This window comes from Gordionus sp. m RMFG-2023, chromosome 1 (assembly GCF_954871325.1).
Source record: "Gordionus sp. m RMFG-2023 chromosome 1, tfGorSpeb1-WG-v2, whole genome shotgun sequence".
Classification (NCBI taxonomy): Eukaryota; Metazoa; Nematomorpha; class Gordioida; order Chordodea; family Parachordodidae; genus Gordionus; species Gordionus sp. m RMFG-2023.
In genome coordinates this window covers 62,087,581-62,114,863 of record NC_088775.1, presented here as the reverse complement: position 1 = coordinate 62,114,863, position 27,283 = coordinate 62,087,581, and the positions used below count along the sequence as shown (strand labels likewise).

Below are 27,283 nucleotides of genomic sequence, written 5' to 3'. Positions count from 1 at the left end.
ACAATTACCTTTTCCTTTAAGGAGATAAACAGATATACAATATTGATGTAAATTAATGAGATAACCAAAAATACAGTATTGAAGTAAATACTTTAAAATATTAATATGTAAAAATTTTAATTAAAACAATTACCTTTTCCTTTAAGGAGATAAACAAATATACAATATTGATGTAAATTAATGAGATAACCAAAAATACAATATTGAAGTAAATACTTTAAAATATTAATATGTAAAAATTTTAATTAAAACAATTACCTTTTCCTTTAAGGAGATAAACAAATATACAATATTGATGTAAATTAATGAGATAACCAAAAATACAGCATTGAAGTAAACACTTTAAAATATTAATATGTAAAAATTTTAATTAAAACAATTACCTTTTCCTTTAAGGAGATAAACAGATATACAATATTGATGTAAATTAATGAGATAACCAAAAATACAGTATTGAAGTAAATACTTTAAAATATTAATATGTAAAAATTTTAATTAAAACAATTACCTTTTCCTTTGAGGAGATAAACAAATATACAATATTGAAGTAAATTAATGAGATAACCAAAATTACAATATTGAAGTAAATACTTTAAAATATTAATATGTTAAAATTTTAATTAAAACAATTACCTTTTCATTTAAGGAGATAAACAAATATACAATATTGATGTAAATTAATGAGATAACCAAAAATACAGTATTGAAGTAAATACTTTAAAATATTAATATGTAAAAATTTTAATTAAAACAATTACCTTTTCCTTTAAGGAGATAAACAAATATACAATATTGATGTAAATTAATGAGATAACCAAAAATACAGCATTGAAGTAAACACTTTAAAATATTAATATGTAAAAATTTTAATTAAAACAATTACCTTTTCCTTTAAGGAGATAAACAGATATACAATATTGATGTAAATTAATGAGATAACCAAAAATACAGTATTGAAGTATATACTTTAAAATATTAATATGTAAAAATTTTAATTAAAACAATTACCTTTTCCTTTAAGGAGATAAACAAATATACAATATTGATGTAAATTAATGAGATAACTAAAAATACAGTATTGAAGTAAATACTTTAAAATATTAATATGTAAAAATTTTAATTAAAACAATTACCTTTTCCTTTAAGGAGATAAACAAATATACAATATTGATGTAAATTAATGTGATAACCAAAAATTCAGTATTGAAGTAAATACTTTAAAATATTAATATGTAAAAATTTTAATTAAAACAATTACCTTTTCCTTTATGGAGATAAACAAATATACAATATTGATGTAAATTAATAAGATAACCAAAAATACAGTATTGAAGTAAATACTTTAAAATATTAATATGTAAAAATTTTAATTAAAACAATTACCTTTTCCTTTAAGGAGATAAACAAATATACAATATTGATGTAAATTAATGAGATAACCAAAAATACAGTATTGAAGTAAATACTTTAAAATATTAATATGTAAAAATTTTAATTAAAACAATTACCTTTTCCTTTGAAGAGATAAACAAATATACAATATTGAAGTAAATTAATGAGATAACCAAAATTACAATATTGAAGTAAATACTTTAAAATATTAATATGTAAAAATTTTAATTAAAACAATTACCTTTTCCTTTAAGGAGATAAACAGATATACAATATTGATGTAAATTAATGAGATAACCAAAAATACAGTACTGAAGTAAATACTTTAAAATATTAATATGTAAAAATTTTAATTAAAACAATTACCTTTTCCTTTAAGGAGATAAACAAATATACAATATTGATGTAAATTAATGAGATAACCAAAAATACAATATTGAAGTAAATACTTTAAAATGTAAAAATTTTAATTAAAACAATTACCTTTTCCTTTAAGGAGATAAACAAATATACAATATTGATGTAAATTAATGAGATAACCAAAAATACAGCATTGAAGTAAACACTTTAAAATATTAATATGTGAAAATTTTAATTAAAACAATTACCTTTTCCTTTAAGGAGATAAACAGATATACAATATTGATGTAAATTAATGAGATAACCAAAATTACAATATTGAAGTAAATACTTTAAAATATTAATATGTAAAAATTTTAATTAAAACAATTACCTTTTCCTTTAAGGAGATAAACAGATATACAATATTGATGTAAATTAATGAGATAACCAAAAATACAGTATTGAAGTAAATACTTTAAAATATTAATATGTAAAAATTTTAATTAAAACAATTACCTTTTCCTTTAAGGAGATAAACAAATATACAATATTGATGTAAATTAATGAGATAATCAAAAATACAATATTGAAGTAAATACTTTAAAATGTAAAAATTTTAATTAAAACAATTACCTTTTCCTTTAAGGAGATAAACAAATATACAATATTGATGTAAATTAATGAGATAACCAAAAATACAGCATTGAAGTAAACACTTTAAAATATTAATATGTAAAAATTTTAATTAAAACAATTACCTTTTCCTTTAAGGAGATAAACAGATATACAATATTGATGTAAATTAATGAGATAACCAAAAATACAGTATTGAAGTAAATACTTTAAAATATTAATATGTAAAAATTTTAATTAAAACAATTACCTTTTCCTTTGAGGAGATAAACAAATATACAATATTGAAGTAAATTAATGAGATAACCAAAATTACAATATTGAAGTAAATACTTTAAAATATTAATATGTTAAAATTTTAATTAAAACAATTACCTTTTCATTTAAGGAGATAAACAAATATACAATATTGATGTAAATTAATGAGATAACCAAAAATACAGTATTGAAGTAAATACTTTAAAATATTAATATGTAAAAATTTTAATTAAAACAATTACCTTTTCCTTTAAGGAGATAAACAAATATACAATATTGATGTAAATTAATGAGATAACCAAAAATACAGCATTGAAGTAAACACTTTAAAATATTAATATGTAAAAATTTTAATTAAAACAATTACCTTTTCCTTTAAGGAGATAAACAGATATACAATATTGATGTAAATTAATGAGATAACCAAAAATACAGTATTGAAGTATATACTTTAAAATATTAATATGTAAAAATTTTAATTAAAACAATTACCTTTTCCTTTAAGGAGATAAACAAATATACAATATTGATGTAAATTAATGAGATAGCTAAAAATACAGTATTGAAGTAAATACTTTAAAATATTAATATGTAAAAATTTTAATTAAAACAATTACCTTTTCCTTTAAGGAGATAAACAAATATACAATATTGATGTAAATTAATGTGATAACCAAAAATTCAGTATTGAAGTAAATACTTTAAAATATTAATATGTAAAAATTTTAATTAAAACAATTACCTTTTCCTTTATGGAGATAAACAAATATACAATATTGATGTAAATTAATAAGATAACCAAAAATACAGTATTGAAGTAAATACTTTAAAATATTAATATGTAAAAATTTTAATTAAAACAATTACCTTTTCCTTTAAGGAGATAAACAAATATACAATATTGATGTAAATTAATGAGATAACCAAAAATACAGTATTGAAGTAAATACTTTAAAATATTAATATGTAAAAATTTTAATTAAAACAATTACCTTTTCCTTTGAAGAGATAAACAAATATACAATATTGAAGTAAATTAATGAGATAACCAAAATTACAATATTGAAGTAAATACTTTAAAATATTAATATGTAAAAATTTTAATTAAAACAATTACCTTTTCCTAAGGAGATAAACAGATATACAATATTGATGTAAATTAATGAGATAACCAAAAATACAGTACTGAAGTAAATACTTTAAAATATTAATATGTAAAAATTTTAATTAAAACAATTACCTTTTCCTTTAAGGAGATAAACAAATATACAATATTGATGTAAATTAATGAGATAACCAAAAATACAATATTGAAGTAAATACTTTAAAATGTAAAAATTTTAATTAAAACAATTACCTTTTCCTTTAAGGAGATAAACAAATATACAATATTGATGTAAATTAATGAGATAACCAAAAATACAGCATTGAAGTAAACACTTTAAAATATTAATATGTGAAAATTTTAATTAAAACAATTACCTTTTCCTTTAAGGAGATAAACAGATATACAATATTGATGTAAATTAATGAGATAACCAAAATTACAATATTGAAGTAAATACTTTAAAATATTAATATGTAAAAATTTTAATTAAAACAATTACCTTTTCCTTTAAGGAGATAAACAGATATACAATATTGATGTAAATTAATGAGATAACCAAAAATACAGTACTGAAGTAAATACTTTAAAATATTAATATGTAAAAATTTTAATTAAAACAATTACCTTTTCCTTTAAGGAGATAAACAAATATACAATATTGATGTAAATTAATGAGATAATCAAAAATACAATATTGAAGTAAATACTTTAAAATGTAAAAATTTTAATTAAAACAATTACCTTTTCCTTTAAGGAGATAAACAAATATACAATATTGATGTAAATTAATGAGATAACCAAAAATACAGCATTGAAGTAAACACTTTAAAATATTAATATGTAAAAATTTTAATTAAAACAATTACCTTTTCCTTTAAGGAGATAAACAGATATACAATATTGATGTAAATTAATGAGATAACCAAAAATACAGTATTGAAGTAAATACTTTAAAATATTAATATGTAAAAATTTTAATTAAAACAATTACCTTTTCCTTTGAGGAGATAAACAAATATACAATATTGAAGTAAATTAATGAGATAACCAAAATTACAATATTGAAGTAAATACTTTAAAATATTAATATGTAAAAATTTTAATTAAAACAATTACCTTTTCATTTAAGGAGATAAACAAATATACAATATTGATGTAAATTAATGAGATAACCAAAAATACAGTATTGAAGTAAATACTTTAAAATATTAATATGTAAAAATTTTAATTAAAACAATTACCTTTTCCTTTAAGGAGATAAACAAATATACAATATTGATGTAAATTAATGATATAACCAAAAATACAGCATTGAAGTAAACACTTTAAAATATTAATATGTAAAAATTTTAATTAAAACAATTACCTTTTCCTTTAAGGAGATAAACAGATATACAATATTGATGTAAATTAATGAGATAACCAAAAATACAGTATTGAAGTATATACTTTAAAATATTAATATGTAAAAATTTTAATTAAAACAATTACCTTTTCCTTTAAGGAGATAAACAAATATACAATATTGATGTAAATTAATGAGATAACCAAAAATACAGCATTGAAGTAAACACTTTAAAATATTAATATGTAAAAATTTTAATTAAAACAATTAACTTTTCCTTTAAGGAGATAAACAAATATACAATATTGATGTAAATTAATGAGATAACCAAAAATACAGCATTGAGGTAAACACTTTAAAATATTAATATGTAAAAATTTTAATTAAAACAATTACCTTTTCCTTTAAGGAGATAAACAGATATACAATATTGATGTAAATTAATGAGATAACCAAAAATACAGTATTGAAGTATATACTTTAAAATATTAATATGTAAAAATTTTAATTAAAACAATTACCTTTTCCTTTAAGGAGATAAACAAATATACAATATTGATGTAAATTAATGAGATAACCAAAAATACAGCATTGAAGTAAACACTTTAAAATATTAATATGTAAAAATTTTAATTAAAACAATTACCTTTTCCTTTAAGGAGATAAACAGATATACAATATTGATGTAAATTAATGAGATAACCAAAAATACAATATTGAAGTAAATACTTTAAAATATTAATATGTAAAAATTTTAATTAAAACAATTACCTTTTCCTTTAAGGAGATAAACAAATATACAATATTGATGTAAATTAATGAGATAACCAAAAATACAGTATTGAAGTAAATACTTTAAAATATTAATATGTAAAAATTTTAATTAAAACAATTACCTTTTCCTTTGAGGAGATAAACAAATATACAATATTGAAGTAAATTAATGAGATAACCAAAATTACAATATTGAAGTAAATACTTTAAAATATTAATATGTAAAAATTTTAATTAAAACAATTACCTTTTCCTTTAAGGAGATAAACAGATATACAATATTGATGTAAATTAATGAGATAACCAAAAATACAGTATTGAAGTAAATACTTTAAAATATTAATATGTAAAAATTTTAATTAAAACAATTACCTTTTCCTTTAAGGAGATAAACAAATATACAATATTGATGTAAATTAATGAGATAACCAAAAATACAATATTGAAGTAAATACTTTAAAATATTAATATGTAAAAATTTTAATTAAAACAATTACCTTTTCCTTTAAGGAGATAAACAAATATACAATATTGATGTAAATTAATGAGATAACCAAAAATACAGCATTGAAGTAAACACTTTAAAATATTAATATGTAAAAATTTTAATTAAAACAATTACCTTTTCCTTTAAGGAGATAAACAGATATACAATATTGATGTAAATTAATGAGATAACCAAAATTACAATATTGAAGTAAATACTTTAAAATATTAATATGTAAAAATTTTAATTAAAACAATTACCTTTTCCTTTAAGGAGATAAACAGATATACAATATTGATGTAAATTAATGAGATAACCAAAAATACAGTATTGAAGTAAATACTTTAAAATATTAATATGTAAAAATTTTAATTAAAACAATTACCTTTTCCTTTAAGGAGATAAACAAATATACAATATTGATGTAAATTAATGAGATAACCAAAAATACAATATTGAAGTAAATACTTTAAAATATTAATATGTAAAAATTTTAATTAAAACAATTACCTTTTCCTTTAAGGAGATAAACAAATATACAATATTGATGTAAATTAATGAGATAACCAAAAATACAGCATTGAAGTAAACACTTTAAAATATTAATATGTAAAAATTTTAATTAAAACAATTACCTTTTCCTTTAAGGAGATAAACAAATATACAATATTGATGTAAATTAATGAGATAACCAAAAATACAGTATTGAAGTAAATACTTTAAAATATTAATATGTAAAAATTTTAATTAAAACAATTACCTTTTCCTTTGAGGAGATAAACAAATATACAATATTGAAGTAAATTAATGAGATAACCAAAATTACAATATTGAAGTAAATACTTTAAAATATTAATATGTTAAAATTTTAATTAAAACAATTACCTTTTCATTTAAGGAGATAAACAAATATACAATATTGATGTAAATTAATGAGATAACCAAAAATACAGTATTGAAGTAAATACTTTAAAATATTAATATGTAAAAATTTTAATTAAAACAATTACCTTTTCCTTTAAGGAGATAAACAAATATACAATATTGATGTAAATTAATGAGATAACCAAAAATACAGTATTGAAGTAAACACTTTAAAATATTAATATGTAAAAATTTTAATTAAAACAATTACCTTTTCCTTTAAGGAGATAAACAGATATACAATATTGATGTAAATTAATGAGATAACCAAAAATACAGTATTGAAGTATATACTTTAAAATATTAATATGTAAAAATTTTAATTAAAACAATTACCTTTTCCTTTAAGGAGATAAACAAATATACAATATTGATGTAAATTAATGAGATAACCAAAAATACAGTATTGAAGTAAATACTTTAAAATATTAATATGTAAAAATTTTAATTAAAACAATTACCTTTTCCTTTAAGGAGATAAACAAATATACAATATTGATGTAAATTAATGAGATAACCAAAAATTACAGTATTGAAGTAAATACTTTAAAATATTAATATGTAAAAATTTTAATTAAAACAATTACCTTTTCCTTTAAGGAGATAAACAAATATACAATATTGATGTAAATTAATGAGATAACCAAAAATACAGTATTGAAGTAAATACTTTAAAATATTAATATGTAAAAATTTTAATTAAAACAATTACCTTTTCCTTTAAGGAGATAAACAAATATACAATATTGATGTAAATTAATGAGATAACCAAAAATACAGTATTGAAGTAAATACTTTAAAATATTAATATGTAAAAATTTTAATTAAAACAATTACCTTTTCCTTTGAGGAGATAAACAAATATACAATATTGAAGTAAATTAATGAGATAACCAAAATTACAATATTGAAGTAAATACTTTAAAATATTAATATGTAAAAATTTTAATTAAAACAATTACCTTTTCCTTTAAGGAGATAAACAGATATACAATATTGATGTAAATTAATGAGATAACCAAAAATACAGTATTGAAGTAAATACTTTAAAATATTAATATGTAAAAATTTTAATTAAAACAATTACCTTTTCCTTTAAGGAGATAAACAAATATACAATATTGATGTAAATTAATGAGATAACCAAAAATACAATATTGAAGTAAATACTTTAAAATATTAATATGTAAAAATTTTAATTAAAACAATTACCTTTTCCTTTAAGGAGATAAACAAATATACAATATTGATGTAAATTAATGAGATAACCAAAAATACAGCATTGAAGTAAACACTTTAAAATATTAATATGTAAAAATTTTAATTAAAACAATTACCTTTTCCTTTAAGGAGATAAACAGATATACAATATTGATGTAAATTAATGAGATAACCAAAAATACAATATTGAAGTAAATACTTTAAAATATTAATATGTAAAAATTTTAATTAAAACAATTACCTTTTCCTTTAAGGAGATAAACAGATATACAATATTGATGTAAATTAATGAGATAACCAAAAATACAGTATTGAAGTAAATACTTTAAAATATTAATATGTAAAAATTTTAATTAAAACAATTACCTTTTCCTTTAAGGAGATAAACAAATATACAATATTGATGTAAATTAATGAGATAACCAAAAATACAATATTGAAGTAAATACTTTAAAATATTAATATGTAAAAATTTTAATTAAAACAATTACCTTTTCCTTTAAGGAGATAAACAAATATACAATATTGATGTAAATTAATGAGATAACCAAAAATACAGTATTGAAGTAAACACTTTAAAATATTAATATGTAAAAATTTTAATTAAAACAATTACCTTTTCCTTTAAGGAGATAAACAAATATACAATATTGATGTAAATTAATGAGATAACCAAAAATACAGTATTGAAGTAAATACTTTAAAATATTAATATGTAAAAATTTTAATTAAAACAATTACCTTTTCCTTTGAGGAGATAAACAAATATACAATATTGAAGTAAATTAATGAGATAACCAAAATTACAATATTGAAGTTAATACTTTAAAATATTAATATGTTAAAATTTTAATTAAAACAATTACCTTTTCATTTAAGGAGATAAACAAATATACAATATTGATGTAAATTAATGAGATAACCAAAAATACAGTATTGAAGTAAATACTTTAAAATATTAATATGTAAAAATTTTAATTAAAACAATTACCTTTTCCTTTAAGGAGATAAACAAATATACAATATTGATGTAAATTAATGAGATAACCAAAAATACAGCATTGAAGTAAACACTTTAAAATATTAATATGTAAAAATTTTAATTAAAACAATTACCTTTTCCTTTAAGGAGATAAACAGATATACAATATTGATGTAAATTAATGAGATAACCAAAAATACAGTATTGAAGTAAATACTTTAAAATATTAATATGTAAAAATTTTAATTAAAACAATTACCTTTTCCTTTAAGGAGATAAACAAATATACAATATTGATGTAAATTAATGAGATAACCAAAAATACAGTATTGAAGTAAATACTTTAAAATATTAATATGTAAAAATTTTAATTAAAACAATTACCTTTTCCTTTAAGGAGATAAACAAATATACAATATTGATGTAAATTAATGAGATAACCAAAAATACAGTATTGAAGTAAATACTTTAAAATATTAATATGTAAAAATTTTAATTAAAACAATTACCTTTTCCTTTAAGGAGATAAACAAATATACAATATTGATGTAAATTAATGAGATAACCAAAAATACAGTATTGAAGTAAATACTTTAAAATATTAATATGTAAAAATTTTAATTAAAACAATTACCTTTTCCTTTAAGGAGATAAACAAATATACAATATTGATGTAAATTAATGAGATAACCAAAAATACAGTATTGAAGTAAATACTTTAAAATATTAATATGTAAAAATTTTAATTAAAACAATTACCTTTTCCTTTGAGGAGATAAACAAATATACAATATTGAAGTAAATTAATGAGATAACCAAAATTACAATATTGAAGTAAATACTTTAAAATATTAATATGTAAAAATTTTAATTAAAACAATTACCTTTTCCTTTAAGGAGATAAACAGATATACAATATTGATGTAAATTAATGAGATAACCAAAAATACAGTATTGAAGTAAATACTTTAAAATATTAATATGTAAAAATTTTAATTAAAACAATTACCTTTTCCTTTAAGGAGATAAACAAATATACAATATTGATGTAAATTAATGAGATAACCAAAAATACAATATTGAAGTAAATACTTTAAAATATTAATATGTAAAAATTTTAATTAAAACAATTACCTTTTCCTTTAAGGAGATAAACAAATATACAATATTGATGTAAATTAATGAGATAACCAAAAATACAGCATTGAAGTAAACACTTTAAAATATTAATATGTAAAAATTTTAATTAAAACAATTACCTTTTCCTTTAAGGAGATAAACAGATATACAATATTGATGTAAATTAATGAGATAACCAAAAATACAATATTGAAGTAAATACTTTAAAATATTAATATGTAAAAATTTTAATTAAAACAATTACCTTTTCCTTTAAGGAGATAAACAGATATACAATATTGATGTAAATTAATGAGATAACCAAAAATACAGTATTGAAGTAAATACTTTAAAATATTAATATGTAAAAATTTTAATTAAAACAATTACCTTTTCCTTTAAGGAGATAAACAAATATACAATATTGATGTAAATTAATGAGATAACCAAAAATACAATATTGAAGTAAATACTTTAAAATATTAATATGTAAAAATTTTAATTAAAACAATTACCTTTTCCTTTAAGGAGATAAACAAATATACAATATTGATGTAAATTAATGAGATAACCAAAAATACAGTATTGAAGTAAATACTTTAAAATATTAATATGTAAAAATTTTAATTAAAACAATTACCTTTTCCTTTAAGGAGATAAACAAATATACAATATTGATGTAAATTAATGAGATAACCAAAAATACAGTATTGAAGTAAATACTTTAAAATATTAATATGTAAAAATTTTAATTAAAACAATTACCTTTTCCTTTAAGGAGATAAACAAATATACAATATTGATGTAAATTAATGAGATAACCAAAAATTCAGTATTGAAGTAAATACTTTTAAATATTAATATGTAAAAATTTTAATTAAAACAATTAACTTTTCCTTTAAGGAGATAAACAGATATACAATATTGATGTAAATTAATGAGATAACCAAAAATACAGTATTGAAGTATATACTTTAAAATATAAATATGTAAAAATTTTAATTAAAACAATTACCTTTTCCTTTAAGGAGATAAACATATATACAATATTGATGTAAATTAATAAGATAACCAAAAATACAGTATTGAAGTAAATACTTTAAAATATTAATATGTAAAAATTTTAATTAAAACAATTACCTTTTCCTTTGAGGAGATAAACAAATATACAATATTGAAGTAAATTAATGAGATAACCAAAATTACAATATTGAAGTAAATACTTTAAAATATTAATATGTAAAAATTTTAATTAAAACAATTACCTTTTCCTTTAAGGAGATAAACAAATATACAATATTGATGTAAATTAATGAGATAACCAAAAATACAGCATTGAAGTAAACACTTTAAAATATTAATATGTAAAAATTTTAATTAAAACAATTACCTTTTCCTTTAAGGAGATAAACAAATATACAATATTGATGTAAATTAATGAGATAACCAAAAATACAATATTGAAGTAAATACTTTAAAATGTAAAAATTTTAATTAAAACAATTACCTTTTCCTTTAAGGAGATAAACAAATATACAATATTGATGTAAATTAATGAGATAACCTACAGTATTGAAGTAAATACTTTAAAATATTAATATGTAAAAATTTTAATTAAAACAATTACCTTTTCCTTTGAGGAGATAAACAAATATACAATATTGAAGTAAATTAATGAGATAACCAAAATTACAATATTGAAGTAAATACTTTAAAATATTAATATGTAAAAATTTTAATTAAAACAATTACCTTTTCCTTTAAGTAGATAAACAAATATACAATATTGATGTAAATTAATGAGATAACCAAAAATACAGTATTGAAGTAAATACTTTAAAATATTAATATGTAAAAATTTTAATTAAAACAATTACCTTTTCCTTTGAGGAGATAAACAAATATACAATATTGAAGTAAATTAATGAGATAACCAAAATTACAATATTGAAGTAAATACTTTAAAATATTAATATGTAAAAATTTTAATTAAAACAATTACCTTTTCCTTTAAGGAGATAAACAAATATACAATATTGATGTAAATTAATGAGATAACCAAAAATACAGCATTGAAGTAAACACTTTAAAATATTAATATGTAAAAATTTTAATTAAAACAATTACCTTTTCCCTCAAGGATATAAACATATATACAATATTGATGTAAATTAATGAGATAACTAAAAATATAGTATTGAAGTAAATACTTTAAAATATTAATATGTAAAAATTTTAATTAAAACAATTACCTTTTCCTTTAAGGAGATAAACATAGATACCATAATGATGTAAATTAATGAGATAACGAAAAATACAGTATTGAAGTAAATACTTTAAAATATTAATATGTAAAAATTTTAATTAAAACAATTACCTTTTCCTTTGAGGAGATAAACAAATATACAATATTGAAGTAAATTAATGAGATAACCAAAATTACAATATTGAAGTAAATACTTTAAAATATTAATATGTAAAAATTTTAATTAAAACAATTACCTTTTCCTTTGAGGAGATAAACAAATATACAATATTGAAGTAAATTAATGAGATAACCAAAATTACAATATTGAAGTAAATACTTTAAAATATTAATATGTAAAAATTTTAATTAAAACAATTACCTTTTCCTTTAAGGAGATAAACAAATATACAATATTGATGTAAATTAATGAGATAACCAAAAATACAGTATTGAAGTAAATACTTTAAAATATTAATATGTAAAAATTTTAATTAAAACAATTACCTTTTCCTTTAAGGAGATAAACAGATATACAATATTGATGTAAATTAATGAGATAACCAAAAATACAGTATTGAAGTAAATACTTTAAAATATTAATATGTAAAAATTTTAATTAAAACAATTACCTTTTCCTTTAAGGAGATAAACAGATATACAATATTGATGTAAATTAATGAGATAACCAAAAATACACTATTGAAGTAAATACTTTAAAATATAAATATATAAAAATTTTAATTAAAACAATTACCTTTTCCTTTAAGGAGATAAACAAATATACAATATTGATGTAAATTAATGAGATAACCTACAGTATTGAAGTAAATACTTTAAAATATTAATATGTAAAAATTTTAATTAAAACAATTACCTCTTCCTTTAAGGAGATAAACAAATATACAATATTGATGTAAATTAATGAGATAACCAAAATTACAATATTGAAGTAAATACTTTAAAATATTAATATGTAAAAATTTTAATTAAAACAATTACCTCTTCCTTTAAGGAGATAAACAAATATACAATATTGATGTAAATTAATGAGATAACCAAAATTACAATATTGAAGTAAATACTTTAAAATATTAATATGTAAAAATTTTAATTAAAACAATTAACTTTTCCTTTAAGGAGATAAACAGATATACAATATTGATGTAAATTAATGAGATAACCAAAAATACAGTATTGAAGTATATACTTTAAAATATAAATATGTAAAAATTTTAATTAAAACAATTACCTTTTCTTTAAGGAGATAAACATATATACAATATTGATGTAAATTAATAAGATAACCAAAAATACAGTATTGAAGTAAATACTTTAAAATATTAATATGTAAAAATTTTAATTAAAACAATTACCTTTTCCTTTGAGGAGATAAACAAATATACAATATTGAAGTAAATTAATGAGATAACCAAAATTACAATATTGAAGTAAATACTTTAAAATATTAATATGTAAAAATTTTAATTAAAACAATTACCTTTTCCTTTAAGGAGATAAACAAATATACAATATTGATGTAAATTAATGAGATAACCAAAAATACAGCATTGAAGTAAACACTTTAAAATATTAATATGTAAAAATTTTAATTAAAACAATTACCTTTTCCTTTAAGGAGATAAACAAATATACAATATTGATGTAAATTAATGAGATAACCAAAAATACAATATTGAAGTAAATACTTTAAAATGTAAAAATTTTAATTAAAACAATTACCTTTTCCTTTAAGGAGATAAACAAATATACAATATTGATCTAAATTAATGAGATAACCTACAGTATTGAAGTAAATACTTTAAAATATTAATATGTAAAAATTTTAATTAAAACAATTACCTTTTCCTTTGAGGAGATAAATAAATATACAATATTGAAGTAAATTAATGAGATAACCAAAATTACAATATTGAAGTAAATACTTTAAAATATTAATATGTAAAAATTTTAATTAAAACAATTACCTTTTCCTTTAAGGAGATAAACAAATATACAATATTGATGTAAATTAATGAGATAACCAAAAATACAGTATTGAAGTAAATACTTTAAAATATTAATATGTAAAAATTTTAATTAAAACAATTACCTTTTCCTTTGAGGAGATAAACAAATATACAATATTGAAGTAAATTAATGAGATAACCAAAATTACAATATTGAAGTAAATACTTTAAAATATTAATATGTAAAAATTTTAATTAAAACAATTACCTTTTCCTTTAAGGAGATAAACAAATATACAATATTGATGTAAATTAATGAGATAACCAAAAATACAGCATTGAAGTAAACACTTTAAAATATTAATATGTAAAAATTTTAATTAAAACAATTACCTTTTCCCTCAAGGATATAAACATATATACAATATTGATGTAAATTAATGAGATAACTAAAAATATAGTATTGAAGTAAATACTTTAAAATATTAATATGTAAAAATTTTAATTAAAACAATTACCTTTTCCTTTAAGGAGATAAACATACATACCATAATGATGTAAATTAATGAGATAACGAAAAATACAGTATTGAAGTAAATACTTTAAAATATTAATATGTAAAAATTTTAATTAAAACAATTACCTTTTCCTTTGAGGAGATAAACAAATATACAATATTGAAGTAAATTAATGAGATAACCAAAATTACAATATTGAAGTAAATACTTTAAAATATTAATATGTAAAAATTTTAATTAAAACAATTACCTTTTCCTTTGAGGAGATAAACAAATATACAATATTGAAGTAAATTAATGAGACAACCAAAATTACAATATTGAAGTAAATACTTTAAAATATTAATATGTAAAAATTTTAATTAAAACAATTACCTTTTCCTTTAAGGAGATAAACAAATATACAATATTGATGTAAATTAATGAGATAACCAAAAATACAGTATTGAAGTAAATACTTTAAAATATTAATATGTAAAAATTTTAATTAAAACAATTACCTTTTCCTTTAAGGAGATAAACAGATATACAATATTGATGTAAATTAATGAGATAACCAAAAATACAGTATTGAAGTAAATACTTTAAAATATTAATATGTAAAAATTTTAATTAAAACAATTACCTTTTCCTTTAAGGAGATAAACAGATATACAATATTGATGTAAATTAATGAGATAACCAAAAATACACTATTGAAGTAAATACTTTAAAATATTAATATATAAAAATTTTAATTAAAACAATTACCTTTTCCTTTAAGGAGATAAACAAATATACAATATTGATGTAAATTAATGAGATAACCTACAGTATTGAAGTAAATACTTTAAAATATTAATATGTAAAAATTTTAATTAAAACAATTACCTCTTCCTTTAAGGAGATAAACAAATATACAATATTGATGTAAATTAATGAGATAACCAAAATTACAATATTGAAGTAAATACTTTAAAATATTAATATGTAAAAATTTTAATTAAAACAATTACCTTTTCCTTTAAGGAGATAAACAGATATACAATATTGATGTAAATTAATGAGATAACCAAAAATACAGTACTGAAGTAAATACTTTAAAATATTAATATGTAAAAATTTTAATTAAAACAATTACCTTTTCCTTTAAGGAGATAAACAAATATACAATATTGATGTAAATTAATGAGATAACCAAAAATACAATATTGAAGTAAATACTTTAAAATATTAATATGTAAAAATTTTAATTAAAACAATTACCTTTTCCTTTAAGGAGATAAACAAATATACAATATTGATGTAAATTAATGAGATAACCAAAAATACAGCATTGAAGTAAACACTTTAAAATATTAATATGTAAAAATTTTAATTAAAACAATTACCTTTTCCTTTAAGGAGATAAACAGATATACAATATTGATGTAAATTAATGAGATAACCAAAAATACAGTATTGAAGTAAATACTTTAAAATATTAATATGTAAAAATTTTAATTAAAACAATTACCTTTTCCTTTAAGGAGATAAACACAAATTCAATATTGATGTAAATACTTTTTCTAGGAAATATTTCGAAATTTTGAAGCGAAATGGTATAATGACAAAAGACAGACAAACGGATCGGACCGATACCCTAAAATATTCAAAACAATGAGGTAAGCCATGTCGACTTAACCCAAATATTTATTTTTTAAAAAATATTGTTTTTTTTAAAGAATTTTTTTATAGATATGGTATGTATATTTTTATATTTTATATCAAAAATTTATCTTTGTATCTTTTTATAACGAATTTGAAGACAAAGAAAAGTTCAATTGTTGCCTATATTTCATAATGTTTTAATACATTTTTAATATATTTTTTTTCAAAATTTAAAATTTATTAGGAATTTAACAGGGCTTATTTAGATTAATGTTTAACGTTAAAATATCTATAAATTTTTATTATCATTTTATTAAGTTAGCCTATGACAGGGTTGGGCAGTATCGCGGATATTTGTATCTAATATCTTTTATTAAATTTTGGAAAGTATCTTGTATCCAGTATCTAAGATACATATTATTTAAAAGTATTTGTATCTTAACCAACTTTGTATTCAAAAAGATACAGATACTTTAAAAAATATTTGGTGAATTCCATATCAAATCAACCAAGGTTTCAACCCGACCCTTTTCAATTTTTTTTAAATTTTGCATACTGGTGGTATATACTATAACTAAGAAAAAAATGAAATTTTACCTCCCCAAAAGGCTTACCCGCTAAGATATGGGCGTTTAAAGCGCGGAAAAATGGTACATTTTTGACAAAAAGTGCCTCATTTATTTTCAAATATCTCGCGAAATAATTAAGTTAGAAAAATAATTTAAATTTTATTATGTAGCTTAATAATAGTTCTTTAATATGACATAAAAATAAATATGATATAAATTTGATGAATGTCCAAAACCGGATGTATAAAACCGGAAATGGCCATAGAAAAAAAAGGTATTTTTTTTTTTCGAAGATTTTTTTCTATAGATAGATATAACACTGCTTTATATTTGTGCCAAATCCTAGCCTGGGATAAAAAAGGGTCTAGGAGTTATGACTCTTTATTAGGCTTAAATTGATCAAAAATATCTTCATTTAATGAATACTTATGAAATAATGTTTTTTTTAAAATTATGTCTAAATGATAGGCCCTAACTTTTTTTTATTTTTAATTGTTAACATATTGTGAGTGAATAGATTTGCATTCTTACGACCCAAAAACTGTGTTTTAGCAGGTGGTCCAGGTACACATACCATGTGTATCTGCACACTACACCAAAATTTTAAGCTTATTTTAATAGGGGGAAAATTAAAACAGCTTACAAACAATAATGATCATTATAATTATCCTCCAATAAACGATTATAAACATTGTATTGCACAAAGTCTTTGCAATCCTGCCCAGCCTGGATGTTACTTCAATAAATGTAAATTTTGTCCTGGATCATCCCAAATAAAAGAAAGACTTATTATATTATTTGATACGAATTCAATAGATTATATATCATTTAAACAATGGTTGGTAGATAGAACTACGCTCGAAACGCTGACAAAATCAGCTTATGAATTCCTAGATTATTTAATTGAGAAATTAGACAATTTGATTCCACATTCATTTATAGCATCACAACAATCATTATTTCAAAACAATTTAAAATCTAATTTAAATGTTGGCGAATACTTAGTTATTGCTGACTTTTCGGAAAATTATGCATTTATAGTGCAAGACCATGCACAGGGATTTCATTGGACAAATAATCAGTCCACTATTCACCCTTTTATCATTTATTATCGTCAGGACAACACTATAAAACATATAAGTTTAGTGGTGATATCAGATTGCTTAAAGCACAATGCCTGTGCCTTTTATTTATTTCAAACTAAAATGATCTTATTTTTAAAAGAAAGATTTGATACATTGACCAAAATTTATTATTTTTCTGATTGGGGCCGTAATCCAATATAAAAATAAAAAAAATTTCATAAATCTCTATAATCATGAATGTGATTTTGGTATAAAGGCCGATTTTTTGCTACAGCTCATGGAATAAGTCCGTGCGACAGTTTAGGAGGTATTACAAAACGGCTAGCAGCTCGAGCTAGTTTGCAACTGCCATATCAAAACCATATTTTGACACCAATGGATTTATTCGACTTTGCAACAAATAATATACATGGAGTAAATTACATTTTTGTAAGCAATAATGAATACAATAATATGGAAAATCATCTAGAAAGCAGATTTTTGAGAGCATAAAAAGAATTCCGGGAACACAAAAATACCATGCTTATATTCCCCTTGATGAAAATAAAATTAAAGTCAAAATTTATACCAATTCTTTAGATAATTTAATATATGATATATTGTACATAATTATGAATTATTATATTATATGTAATTATGCATTTCAGAAAAATAAAGTTATAAATTGGTTTAGAATTATTTTGTCAAGTAATTTTCAGTCACAATATGTTAACAATTAAAAATAAAAAAAAGTTAGGGCCTATCATTTAGACATAATTTAAAAAAAAAATTATTTCATAAGTATTCATTAAATGAAGATATTTTTGATCAATTTAAGCCATATAAAGAGTCATAACTCCTAGACCCTTTTTCATCCCAGGCTAGGATTTGGCACAAATATAAAGCAGTGTTATATCTATCTACGGAAAAAAAATTTCGAAAAAAAAAATACCTTTTTTTTCTATGGCCATTTCCGGTTTTATACATCCGGTTTTGGACATTCATCAACTTTATATCATATTTATTTTTATGTCATATTAAAGAACTATTATTAAGCTACATAATAAAATAAAATTATTTTTCTAACTTAATTATTTCTCGAGATATTTGAAAATAAATGAGGCACATTTTGTCAAAAATGTACTATTTTTCCGCGCTTTAAACGCCCATATCTTAGCGAGTAAACCTTGTTGGGAGGTAAAATTTCATTTTTTTCTTAGTTATAGTTTATACTACCATTATGCAAAATTTAAGAAAAATTGAAGAGGGTCGGGTTGAGAATCGACTTTTTTTGGTTGATTTGATATGGAATTCACCATTTATATTAGTTAATTTAAATAGTATTAAAATTTAAATAGTATTAAAATTTAAATGAAAAATTTAACCAGAAGTTAGATATTTTAAGGTAATGTATGTTATACGACGTTGGTCGTCATATAGCAATTTGCTAACAATTAGAACTACCATATTTTTAATCGTTTTATATCCGTCTATTAAAGAAAATAGAATAATATGTTTATCTTCGTCTTCAGATGATTCTCCAACCAAAAAATATAACTATAAATTTAAATTAAGTATTTTAAATGGGAAATTTTTTCAAGTACTTCAACATGATCATAATAAAATTACTACAGAATCTAAAGAATGCCACAAATTTATAAGTGGTTCTGCGGACTCGTCATCAAATTTTGTCAAGCATTTAAAAGTATAATATATAATTATATAATAAATCACATTTATAATCATATTCATTATCATTTCATATATATATATGTTGCTAAATTTAAAAGTATTTTTAAATAAATTTTTATATTATTGATTGATAATGAAATTAAAATGATATATAAAAAATCTATGAAAAGAATAAGAAAACTAATATTGATAAAAAAGAGGTTGTTAATTTGAATACTAGGCCAAAATATAATCCAAATTGTTGGGGCACCATTTTTATATGATAGATAGTACTTAGCAGTGGCGTAGCTGGGAATTTTCCTTAGAGGGGGTCCATACATATAAAATCTAGGGGGAGAAGCCCCCCAGGTCCCCTTTAATGGGCCTTCGGCCCTTTTGCCCGGCCTTCGGCCGGGTTTATTTTATAACCATTTCTTCGATAATATATATTACATATATTTTTTAAATGCATCAATAATATGTTATTATAATTTAGTAGATTATTATCATTGACTTTTTAATAATACTATCCAGAATAATTTCAATAGTAAAATAATATCCTTCCACAAACATCAAAACCAGAAAAATATAAATATTAATGGTATTTATTTGATATAAAGTCACTTTTAAGTCTTTTTGAACGTATAATCTAAAAATAATTTTTGCTCTGGGAGGGGTCCAAACCCGAAAACCACCCCCGTAGCTACGCCACTGGTTATTTAATCCACCTTCCATAGGTATTTTTTTTAATTTTTACATATATGCTTAAAATATAATTTTCTTTATAAAATTAATTAAAAGAAATATTTATTAAATATAACACAATATTACCCTCCTCTGCCCCCGTTGAATGATTATTTAGCTTTGCTAATATGGTTAACAAACCAAATCGTCAAACATTGAACGATAAATTATTTGAAAAATTAATAATATTAAAAAACAATGCTGATTTATGATGCTGATATATTAATATACTAATTATATAATTATTGAAATAAATATCGCATTAAAATATATAATAAATTTGTTATTTTCTACAATTTATTTTCAAATTTTTTATAAATTTATATTATAGATAAGAAAATAAAGCTTTATACATTTTGATTTTGACTATTTAAAGTTTTTTAAAAAAAGTATCTTGTATCGTAGATACATTTTTTTTAAAAAAATACAAGTATCTAGTATCTTATATCTTATTGAAATTTTCCCAAAGTATCTAGTATCTTGTATCTTAAATACAAAATTTTATAAATTATCTGTATCTGTATCCGAATACAATTTTCTGAAAATTTGCCCAACCCTGGCCTATGACAATGACAAGTTTAAGTAATATAATAAGAACTTTGATCATTATGGTTTATACATGCGATAATTACATGCGATAATTTCTATTATTTATAAATATTCTAGTTCGTCATAGAGAATCTAAATTTAATCAATGATGTGAGTATAGCAGGAACAAATATCGGTATAGTCACATTTGCTAAAGAAGCTAAAACAAATTTATACATGGAGAATGGGATAGCATTAGACAAAATCAATCAAAAATTAATTAATTTAAAATACATGGGTAATTAAATATATATTTTATTTCTTTTCAAATATATTCATATTTCTAATTTAAAAGGATATAAAAAAAGCGCGAAAGACAAGGCACTTAAAGAAGCCTTGAAGATGCATTACCAATCTATGAGGCCATACTCGATTAAAATGGTTATAATTTTTAGTCCAAATGGTGCCAAAAATTCGAGTTCTATTACCGATTATAAAATATTGAATGATACATATAAAGATAAAGGTAATTTACTATTTTTTTTACACAATTTTTTGTTTGATTAAAGAAATCAAAATAGTCTAGATAGTTAGAAAATAATATTTAATAAAATTGATTGTTGAGGATAATTAATTGAATTAATATTTTATGGCACTCTCTTCCTTTAGGGCAGTTATCGATTTAAAGCACAATAATGAGTATATTGAGTTTTAAAGAAAATTAGGTTCAGAGGAACACCATTTAGGTTAAAATATTATATATCAATCCAAGAAATATTTATAGCTAATATTTTGTTTTTCCTTAGAACAAAGAATTTTTTCATATATAGCTTAATTCTATGCTTTAAGGATCTCATTAAAAAAAATTTTAATAAAAATAGATGTATATTTTAGTAAGTTAATGGAAATTATGATATATTCTGGCTAGAAAGTCATATTAGAATGGGAAGTATAAATTTTTGAAATTCTATTAAGCAATATTTGTTTAAATTTCCTAGCTTAATTTATTTTCCTTTATTTAAAATATTTATCTTTTAACTTGATAAAATATTAATAACTATCACAAAAGAAGATATACTAACTAAAAAAAAAATACTATTTATTTTAAAATTGAGGCGCTAATTATAAAATGTTATTAGCCAGTCCGTAATATTATAATTAAAATATAAAAAAATTTGAGATTTGATTTAGGCCATTCATTTCCAGACAAAACGTTTTTTCAAACTGTTACCAGCAATCAATTTTTTATTTCCAAAAAAATGTTAACTTCTCATATTAATTTTTTTTATATAATATAATATTTAAAAAAAACAATCTAGATCCCCATTTTTTTAATCGTAAATAGAAAACAAACTGGTTAGATTTTAATAACGATTAAATGGCGTTTTGAAATGTGGGTCAGGATTGTTTTTTATTAAAAAATTATATTATATAAAATAAAATTATTTATTATTTACTATAAACTTTTGATAACATATTATATCAGCAACTATTGAAATAAAGAGATTCTAGAAACTAACATTTTTTTGGAAATAAAAAAAAATTGCTGCTAACATCACCCAAAAACCGCTTTGAAAAAACATTCTGATAGTTGTTTTTTTAAATCATTAATAGCAAAATTTTATAAAAATATCTATATAGTATATATTAATTTTAGGATTCATTTTGAAATATTTTTTAGGTTTTCTTATTTGACAGTCAATATTTTGTTGAATAGATAATTTTGAATTAATTTTTAGTTCATTTTTAAAAAAAAGTATGAAATTTTAAACTATAGTATAATAGTAACTAATTGTATAAAAATGTATTGAAATATTAATTTTGAAAAATTGTTGCGTGTGTGTATCTTTGTAAAAGCAAGGTGGGCATATTCCCTTTGGAAAATTTTTGCTTGTTTCAAAGGCTAAAATTTATTCTAACATCCTCCAAATAAATGAATAATTTTTGTTTTATTTATAACTTATGCCAATATTTATTGTTCAATTTGTGCCTAGTAATATAATGACGAGTTTATAATTGTTATCTTTGTATGTATGCTCAAAAAACATTTTTGAAAATATATTTAAAATGAGTAACTCCCGGGATGCAGACAGGAATTAAAAAAATAGAATCGAATGCTTGTACACTGTGCTACCCATAAATTGTCTAGTTTTAAATGATGATACTAATATATTAATAAAATCATAACCTTTATGATACCATATAGTATTGTTAAACGGCCCGATTAAAGTTTATTATAACGGCCGGAGTAGAATTTTAGCCAAAATGATATTATGTAAGCCTCAAGATTTGACAAATAGAAGTCTAAATTTTTCTGCCATCTATGAGCAAAATCTTTAAGCTAATATATTATTATTTTGTCTAAAATCTTAAAATGCCCATTTAAAAAATAAACCTAAATTGGGGGGTTTCAACATTAATACTATATCATTTAAATGTACATACATTATTGAGGGGAATAGTATCATAAGATGAGAAAAACTGAAAAGTTTTAACATTAATAAAAACAATCACCTTAAAACATGAAAGAATTTATTCCTTACACGATGATCATTTAAATATGACGCTATATTTTCAGCTCAATATAATTATACATCAATAATGAAAGTATTGTCACATTTTTTGATAAAAAAAGATAGAAGTGAGGAAAGCTATTAATAATAAATCATGATTTTTTTATATGATATAAAATTGCAGAATATATTTTTGGATAAAGTCTATGAATAGTTTTAAATACTGGTTAATTATATATAAAAATTAATTTGAAATTTAAAATTAAAGCTGAATTTGGCCAAAGCGTGGGAATCAGATCCTTGTTTTAAAAAAAATGAGTTGATAATAAAAGAAAATTGATAAACTTTGCCTAAGTAAAATGTTTAAAAAGATAAATATGCTAAAATCATTTATCTATTTTCTTATATTGATAACATCTCTAATCAAATTGATGACCGAATTTAATTAAAAGTATAAAATACATTGCCATTTATAAAAATATATTTATAATAATATACTTTTATATAATATTTATTAATTGTGCCATTACTTTTATACATTTGCAATTATTTTTAAAATATGAATTGATCAGAAATGGAGTTCCTTTCCCAACAGTAATAAGTTATTAGTTTGATTAACCAAATATATTATATGAAGATTATGAGTATTATTTTACACGATCTTCACAATCAGTTAACTGTAGAGAATATCGAGAAGACCGTTTCCTTAGATATCGAGTAGCCTATGTGGAATCACTAATATAGACTGAGCATAGTAAATATTGGCATCAATAATAATTACTATGATCTATCTATGGCAAGGGTGATGATAATTGCAATGCCCCGAGACTAAGTTTAAATTAACTTTTAAAATTAAATTACCCTACCCGTTGGCATATTTTATAAATTATGCGTTAAATAAAATATGGAAACAATATTTAAATATTTCTTTTTAATAATGAAAGGAATAAAGTTAACGAACTACTCGTATTATCAAATACATTCAAAGAGCGTTTTCCACCCAAAAGGGATTTCCCATTAATTTAGGAATATTTTTTTGGAGTGGAATAGAAGCTAATTTAAATAAATTAATAATAGACCTAAACATCATTTCGCTAGGAAAAATCTATTTATACTAGCAACCTGTATACACTCAGCAGAAGAATCTTCTATATTCCTGGGTTAATACTGAATGTAAAAGAAAATCTTTATGTCTTACTACTCTCGACGTAATAATAATTATTAAAGACATTTATATAATAACTAAATTTGATTTCCATACATAATTAAAAATATTTAAAATATTATTAAATTTTATTGAAAATACAGGGTTTCCCATTTAAAAAAGGAAAAGTCCCAATCAAAAAAGGAAAAGTTTTAATCATAAAAGGAAAAGGATCAAAAAAGGAAAAGGATCAAAAAAGGAAAACGGTCAATCATAAAAGGAAAAGACCAAATCATAAAAGGAAAAGTGTCAATCAAAAAAGGAAAAGTCCCAAAGGTTTAGGAAAAAGTTCGATCAAAAAAGGAAAAGTGTCAAACAAAAAAGGAAAAGGTTCAATAAAAGGAAACGTGTCAAACAAAAAAGGAAAAGGTCTAGTCAAAAAAAGGAAAATTGTCTATCAAAAAAGGAAAATTCTAATTAAAAAAGGAAAATTGTTATTTTTTAAATTTTTTTCCTTGTCAATTTTTCTTAAATATTTATTTATTTTTATTAATCCTTCCTATTTTATTTCTAACTTTTTGCGATTTCTAATTTATTTTTCTTACTATCTTTTCTCAATTTAATTCTTTTGTCTTTTTAAAAACAATTTATTTTTTTCATCATAATAACAATATTTTGACTTTTTATGATATTTTCTATTTCTAACTTTTTAAATCTCTAAGTCATATCTTTTCTCAACCTTTTTTTCTTCTCATTTTTGATAATATTCTGTTTTGTAATTATTTTTAATTTTCGCTTAATTTTTATTTCTCAATGGCAGATAATAGAATTTTATAGATAGAATTTAAAAATCATAATATTTTATTAATTTATATATCGTTTGGTATTACAGTTCAAATTCATTTAATTTTATAATGTCGATTATAACCAAACGATTAATTTACTTCAGAAATTGTAATTAAATAATTTGATATGTAAAAATTCTAATAAAAAAATTGTCTGCCATTGAGAAATAAAAATTAAGTGAAAATTAAAAATAATTACAAAAAAAATTATCAAAAATTAGAAGAAAAAAAATCTATAAAGATCAGAAAAATAAAGATTAAAAAGAGATTAAAAAAGTTAGAAATATATGTAAAAGATAATAATATAAGGAGAATAAATCATAAAAAGTCAAAATATTGTTATGTATGATGAGAAAAAAAAAAGAATTGTTAAAAAAATGGAGTAGAGAAGTTAAGAAAAATAACAAGGAAAATTTATAAATTATTTTTAAAAAGAAAAATGAATTATCAAGAATGAGAAGAAAAATAAATTGAGAAAAGATAGTAGAAAAATAAAGATTAAAAATAACTCAAAGATATCGCAAAAAGTCAGAAAAAAATAAGAAGGAATAATAAAATAAATAAAAATTTAAGGAAAATTGACAAGAAAAAAAAATTATAATTTTTTTTAAAAATATTTTAAAATAACTATTTTCCTTTTTTGATTGGCACTTTTCCTTTTTGATTGGGACTTTCCTTTTTTGAATGGGATACCCTGTATATTAAGAATCATTATCAAAATATTAAAAGATATAAAAATAAAATTAAGGACTAATGCATGAACTAGTGTTGTTATAACGCCAAGTGTCGCGACCCCAATCCAAAATTCGGGTCATTTTTTTCTACCTCGACCAAATCCTGGGTCATTTTTTCGACTCCAACACAAAGTTTCGGACTTATTTTTATCTCGACTTGAGTCGAAGTCGAAAAAACTACCTCGATTCAAAATCTGGTTTTTTCGACTCCAACTCAAAATTCGGGTTGTTTCTTTACCTTATGTCGAAGAAGCTGTAAAAACGACCTCGACCCAAATCTTGGGTCGTCCTTCTTTCAACTCCGATTTAAAGGTCAAGTTGTTTTTACGGCTTTGATCCAAACTTCTCGTCGATTTTTTTAAAATCGGCCCAAAATATGGGTCGTTTTTATTAATTCATCCTAAAGGGTTGTTTATTTTGACCCCACTCAAAATTCGACCCGAACTCAATCATGGTATAAATGTTATATTTCTAATTAAGTTTATGATTGAATATATTTTTTTTATTTTGAATAAGTTTAAATT

The 27,283-nt window shown here is 20.5% G+C and overlaps 1 protein-coding gene across 1 annotated transcript in view; it reads left to right on the top strand.

Annotated features, from left to right (window-relative positions):
• Positions 1-27,283, top strand: part of LOC135928259 (uncharacterized) — a 51,474-nt gene that overhangs the window by 19,022 nt on the left and 5,169 nt on the right. Inside the window, exons 3-4 of the mRNA XM_065464672.1 lie at positions 21,662-21,821; positions 21,879-22,049. Of these exons, the coding sequence (XP_065320744.1) occupies positions 21,662-21,821; positions 21,879-22,049 (331 nt within the window). The remainder of the gene's footprint in view (positions 1-21,661; positions 21,822-21,878; positions 22,050-27,283) is intronic.